The following is a 6,816-nucleotide window of genomic DNA, read 5'->3' as shown; positions in this document are numbered from 1 at the left end:
GTGTGTGTGTGTGTGTGTGTGTGTGTGTGTGTGTGTGTGCGCATGTGTGTAAGTATGGACTTGTATAAGTGAGAGCAGTGACACTCGAGGCTGTTGTGAGCTACCTGATGTGGGTACTGGGAGTTGAACTCAGGCCCTCTATAAGAACAGCAAGTGCTCTTAACTGCTCAGCCATCTCTCTGGCTCCTACATCTTGCTTTTTATCACTTTTTAACCCCCTTAATGAGTCTGAAGATTTTTCATATCTGGTGATAAAGATTTTATTATAATGGTCTTATGTTGAGATGTGTGATAACTGATTTACTCTAGGACTTATGTTTGTTTGTTTTGTTTTTCGAGACAGGGTTTCTCTGTATAGCCCTGGCTGTCCTGGAACTCACTTTGTAGACCAGGCTGGCCTCGAACTCAGAAATCCGCCTGCCTCTGCCTCCCAAGTGCTGGGATTAAAGGCGTGCGCCACCACACCCGACTTTCTAGGACTTTCTTTTTTTGTTATTTTTTTTATTATTTTTTTCTTTATTTACATTTCAAATGCTATCCCAAAAGTNCNNNATACCCNCCCCCCCNNCCCNGCTCNNCTACCCACCCACTCCTACGTCTTGACCCTGGCCTTCCCCTGTGCTGGGTCATATAAAGTTTGCAAGACCAAGGGGCCTCTCTTCCCAATGATGGCTGAATAGGCCATCTTCTGCTACATATGCAGCTAGAGACACGAGCTCAGGGAGTACTGGTTAGTTCATATTGTTGTTCTCTAGGACTTTCATACTAAAGGAATTTGGACTTGCCCTCAGCAGTCTTGGATGGATTAAATTGTCACATGTAACATGTATATTTGGCTGACTTACAACTTGGGCTTGTGAATAAGGCCACAGGCCAATGTCCAGCCTGCTTATTAACTGACGTGGCAGTGGAGCTGGCTATGGGGAAGGGAGAACATAGGCTAGACCTTCTCTTTGCTGCTTCTCTCAGGAGACCTAGAATTTAGATGATTTCCTTTGACTGACTGTCCATGGCGCACCCGCTCACAGGCCGCAGGATGTCTGTGATCTCTGGAGCCTGGCTGAAGTGATACTGCCTGAGGGGCAGAAACTGGAGGGCAGAAACTGGGCTCAGTCTGTGCCTCTTTTGACGGACATGAGAAATTGCCTTTAAAAATAGTCTGCCTGGGTCTGTCTTGTGGCTTACCTCGTTTTTATGGAGGCCTCCTGTAAAGAGAATTACAATAGTTGCTCTGGGTTAACTTGGTTCTGGTTAATTGAAGGTTTGTTCATACATAAGGGAATAAGTTGGGCCAGACTGGGGATAGCGGAAGGCCTTTAACTATTTTATAGAAACAGGAAAAGCTGTCTTTTGTTTTACCCCGTGCTAGGAGAGGCCTTAGGTATGATATCTTATCTCTGAGCATTACTTCCCAGACCCTAAGCGGTTGCTAGCCAGAGCTTTTCCTGAGCATGCATGCGGCCTCTTGGGAGTCTGCATTTGCACCGAGCCTTCCTTCCCTGGCACTGCCGATGCCCACTTCCTGCTGAGCAGGAGGAAACTGGAGCTTTCCTTGGGTTAGATTTTGTTGCGATTCCATGTGTACCATTAGCATTCTTGTGTTCTCTCAGAGTCTGGACTATGACCGCTGCATCAACGACCCTTACCTGGAGGTATTGGAGACCATGGATAATAAGGTGAGCTCATAGCTCTTGGTCTGTTAGCAATGAAGAAGTCTCAGCAGCTTGTTTTTTGTCCCCATGTGACCCCATAAGTGTCCACTTTTGTTATGAAAGAGTGGCATTTAAATCCATAAGCCCTGTTGCTGAGATGTCTCAGCAGGAAAAGAAGTCACTGCCAGGCATGTTGACATGAATTTGATCCCCAGTACCCAGATGGTGAAAGGAGAGAACTAACTTCAAAAGTTATCCTCTGGGCTACACACACACACACACACAGGCACACACACAGACATACACATAGCTATACACACACACATATACACATAGACAAACATACAAACACACTATACACACACACACATAGACAAACATACAGATACAATACACATACACACTATGCACACACACATAGAGAAATATACAGACTCTATACACACACACATACAGACACAGACACACACACAGAGACATACACATACACAGACATACAGACATACATACAGACACACAGACATATGGAAACACTACTACATACACAGACACACATACAGACACAGACACACATACATACTCTCACACACACGATGTTGGTACTTTCTTAGACTTCCTCCTGCCATCCAGTGTACCCCTAGTCACTATACCCAGCTTAGTCCTGTGGCACTCATCAGTGTCATTGTGAGGCACCTGCAACTGCCCGTCCTCACCACGCTTGCTGTCTCTGTAGATTTAGTCCAGAACTGGTTAGTCAAGATACATTTTTTTCCCCTGTCACAAATGAACCCATTCTTTTCCCTTGTAAACAGAAAGGGCGAAGATATGAGGCGGTGAAGTGGATGGTGGTGTTTGCCATTGGCGTCTGTACAGGGCTGGTGAGTAGTGGAAGCTGGATGGGTTGGGATTAGAGGGAAAGCCTTGCCTGGTGAGTGACCCTTGTTGTCTGTCACCTGTTGCTGTGACATTTGCAGCATTGGGATTGTTGTCACTCTCTTCAAGAATGCCTTTTCTTTTTCCTCCTTCTTTTGAAAATTAATTATCCTGGCCCAGGATTTCACGTGACTTTGCATTTACTTTGGGTACTACAGAAGTGAGTCACAGTCACAGACTCTGAGCTCGCCCAGCACTCCAGGGCTGCTTGGTCAGAACTCTACTGAGTGAGCCAGTCCTTCTTTCTGGTGGCAGGTAGCACATGGCAGACAGAGCCCGATGGATGTTGAGGTCACACTGTCCCGCTCGCCTTGTGGGCAGTGGTAGATGAAGGGCTATGCCAGAGTGAACAGGGCTCCTGGATTCCCCAGGTTCACAGACAGATCACACACAGGGAAAGCTGGACACAGCACCAAAGATCATGATAGCAGTCATGTCTGCTGCCATAACTATGGCCTCATCATCACTAAAACCAAAAAGAAGGGAAGCTGGGAAAGTTAGCACCCAAGTTAGCCCATGCCAAGTCTGACTTTTGTCAATCCTTACTGCCTTTCTCAGGACTTGGCCACAAGTCTTAGGCTTAACTCTCAGTGGCATATCTAGGTAGTGTATAGGTATATATCATGTCACACAGCCGCAAGTGACAATCATTTTCCATTCACATTGTACTCATGAAAGTTTTACTGTGGTGAATTCACAGGGAACATCTAGTGGCAGTAATGCAGTCAGGAGGCCCATTTGCTAATATTCTGAGGGCATCACGGAAATGAAATTGGGTTGGTTTAATTGTGTTATATAATTTCAGTGTCCATGGTTGGGGCAGGGACTAAAACCACAAGCACCTGTCCTGTGTATCTCTGGTTTTGGCTCTCTCAGTAATAAGCATCATTTGCATGTAATTGTTAGTGTTTCTGTGTGTTGTAGCCTTTTAACTGCCATCAATGGCTTTATCCCAGAGATGCTAAGAGGGCAGCCTCCTCTGCTATGTAGCTGCTGCAGCCCTAGCCCTTCTCTCAGAACCCTTTGATCTGCTTCAGTTAAAGGCTTCTAGGCATTAGCTGGGGGGAGGCTGGAGTTAAAGCAAGACCTTTGATCGTCACTCTGCCACATTAGGGGGCTTCCTGGGCCTCCCATAAACTCTGTGGAGTAGAACAGTGGCTTGTAGGTTCCCAGGTTCCCAGCGACTGATAGAGTGGTTCTCCCTGAAATAATGACTGAGAAAATAAAAAGGGCTCATACCAAATCCAGAGACCACTTGTGCCAGCCACGGAAATGCCCTTTAAAGTAGCATTCTAAGGCGAAGGCTTGTCCAGCTGGGCACCACCGAAGACGTTTTGGCTATTCTTGTGAATCCTCCTTAGGAAATTGGAAATTGTTGAGTGGCTCTCCACGTGACTCAGTCTTACCCTCTCTAACCACAAGACTCTTGCCGTCCTTCTCGGTGCCTTCTTTCTTTACTCTGCTTCATTTCCTCTTTTCTTTGGAGAGTCGGTGGGGCCATTCTGGGGCAGGATCTCTCAGCCAGCGTGACTAGCAGAGTTCACTTTGCTGCTGCTGCTGGTGCAGGTGCCTTGAGGGACCACGGAAGAGCAGTGGGGGCAGGTGAGGCTTCTAAGAGACCTGTACTCCCCTGGAGATGAAGATGTCCGCTCCCTTATCCTCTGCAGGTGGGTCTCTTTGTGGACTTTTCCGTGCGACTCTTCACCCAACTCAAGTTTGGAGTGGTTCAAACGTGTATCCTTTCTACGGCTCCATTGTTTTGGACCCTTGGATTCTCGAGATTCATTCTTGTTGAGAAATTCATCAGTAAATGTGGTATTTAAAAGGCTGTTTGTTAGCCATTCAGGCAGGAGTTTTTAAATTGTCACTGAAGGACAGGAAAGCATGACTTTATTCCTTTTTTTTGAGATACTGTCCATTAGCTAGCCTTGGTTGTCCTACAAGTAGCTATCCCAGGCTGGCCTCCAACTCATCGTATGGCAGAGAGGGGACTGAAACTCCTGACATACTGTCTCAGCCTCCTAAATGCTGGGATTATCCCAGGCTGGCCTCCAACTCATCGTATGGCAGAGAGGGGACTGAAACTCCTGACATACTGTCTCAGCCTCCTAAATGCTGGGATTATCCCAGGCTGGCCTCCAACTCATCGTATGGCAGAGAGGGGACTGAAACTCCTGACATACTGTCTCAGCCTCCTAAATGCTGGGATTATCCCAGGCTGGCCTCCAACTCATCGTATGGCAGAGAGGGGACTGAAACTCCTGACATACCGTCTCAGCCTCCTAAATGCTGGGATTACGAATCTACATCACCTCTCCTGGGTTTAGGATTAAGATATAAAAGAGCAAAGCGGGAGAATGGGTGATGGCAGGAATACTATATAAGTTCTTAAAACTCCAGAGACTTGGGTTGGCAGCAAAGAATTCATCCTGGACCTTTGATTTTAAAGCTTGACCACATTTAAGTAAGAACTCCATTTATGAAGACAAATAGAATCCCAAACAACAACAACAAGAAAATTCTAAAATAAGGGAGTCCGAGTGCACAGCCTGGGATGGGCTTTCCCTGCACTTAAGAAACAAAGCTAGAGGGAGCTGGAGAGATGGCTCAGTGGTTAAGAGCACTGACTGCTCTTCCAGGGGTCCTGAGTTCAAATCCCAGCAACCACATGGTGGCTCACAACTGTCTGTAATGAGATCTGATGCCCTCTTCTGGTGTGTCTGAAGATAGCAACAGTGTATATAATAAATAATATAATAAATAAATTAAAAAAAAAAAAGAAAGAAACAAAGCTAGAGCCGGGCGTGGGTGGCACACGCCTTTAATCCCAGCACTCGAGAGGCAGAAGCAGGCAGATTTCTGAGTTCGAGGCCAGCCTGGTGTATAGAGTGAGTTCCAGGACAGCCAGGGAGACACAGAGAAACCCTGTCTCTAAAAACCAAAAAAAAAAAAAAAAAGAAAAAAGAAAGAAACAAAGCTAGGCTTCTTGGTGCTCTACCAGGGAGGACAAGGCAGGAGATGTGCAAGCTCCAGGCCTACGTGGGCAATATAGACTATGTCTTAAAATGAAAAGCAAACAGGGCTGGGATGTAACACAGTGTTGGAGGGAGGCCATCTTTCTAGTTCCTAGTGCCACACAAGGGAGACAGTTCATCTCCATGAATCTAGAAAGAATCTCTACGTCTTATCAGAACAAAATCAAACCCCTTGAGTTCTCAGGAAAACAAAAAGCTCTGGCAAGAAACAGAAATGTGCACATCCTCTGTGTGTAGCTTTTAAATTCCTCCTCAGATGAACCTCAGGTATATTAAAGGCTGTTTTTGTGACAGCTGTGACAACAGATGAGGGCATGGAGAAAGTGTGGTTCCTTCACAGCACTGTAATTGTGTGCGCAAGTCAGCTGAGCACAGCTGTGTGTATCCACATGGCTAATGCTCAGGCAGGGTAACACTGAGCGATACTGTGGGATGATACAGTAAAGTCATGGGGACACGAGGTACAGCAAACAGGACACTCACTGTACAGGCCGTGGTGTACAGGTTTGCTCAGGTGGGGCTTTGGAAGTTGTTGGTCACTCTTTGTAATGTTTAGGGGTGGGGAATCCTGTAAATTAAAAAATCAAAGTAGTTCTTTTCATTTATTTATTTTATGTGTGTGTGTGTGGGGGGGTTGTACATGCCACAGTGTGTGTGGAGGTCAGAGGACAACGTGTCATCTCCTTCCACTATGTGGGTCTCAGGGAAAACTCAGGCTGTTGGGCATGGCAGCAAGCACTTTTACCCATGACCAGCTCCTAAAGTGGCTCTTTTTTGTTTGTTGGTTAGTTTTGAGAGAGGGTCTCATATAGGCCTGACTGCCTGAAATATATAGACAGACGACCTTGGACTTAGAGACCCACTTGCCTTTACTTGAACTAAAAATGCGAGCTTCCATACCCAATGAAAGCAGTTGTGGGGCTGGAGAGATGGCTCAGCAGTTAAAAGCACTTGCTGCTCCTCCGGAGGCCCCGAGTTTTGTTCCTAGTACCCACAGCCTCACAACCACCTCTCAACCTTACCACCTCCTGTAACTCCGGCTCCAAGGACCCAGTACCTTCTTCTGGCTTCTTTGGGCACTGGCATACAAGTGTACATATACCCATCACATATACCCATCTGTCTGTCTGTCTGTCTGTCTGTCTGTCTTTCTCTCTCTCTCTCTCTCTCTCTCTCTCTCTCTCTCTCTCTCTCTC

At 46.4% G+C, this 6,816-nt stretch overlaps 1 protein-coding gene across 2 annotated transcripts in view; it reads left to right on the top strand.

The window, feature by feature from the left end:
• Clcn6 (chloride voltage-gated channel 6) overlaps nucleotides 1-6,816 on the top strand; it is a 36,177-nt gene that overhangs the window by 8,719 nt on the left and 20,642 nt on the right. For both annotated transcript variants that reach the window (XR_002380597.2, XM_021199522.2), the window contains exons 3-5: nucleotides 1,611-1,676; nucleotides 2,465-2,530; nucleotides 4,253-4,319. Coding sequence is in view for 1 of the 2 variants with exons in the window: in XM_021199522.2 (XP_021055181.1) it covers nucleotides 1,611-1,676; nucleotides 2,465-2,530; nucleotides 4,253-4,319 (199 nt within the window). In the remaining variant the exon portion in view is untranslated. The remainder of the gene's footprint in view (nucleotides 1-1,610; nucleotides 1,677-2,464; nucleotides 2,531-4,252; nucleotides 4,320-6,816) is intronic.

Source organism: Mus pahari, chromosome 6 (genome assembly GCF_900095145.1).
Source record: "Mus pahari chromosome 6, PAHARI_EIJ_v1.1, whole genome shotgun sequence".
Lineage (NCBI taxonomy): Eukaryota > Metazoa > Chordata > Mammalia > Rodentia > Muridae > Mus > Mus pahari.
Note: the sequence above shows the minus strand (reverse complement) of the source record. Positions and strands in the feature narration are given on the sequence as shown.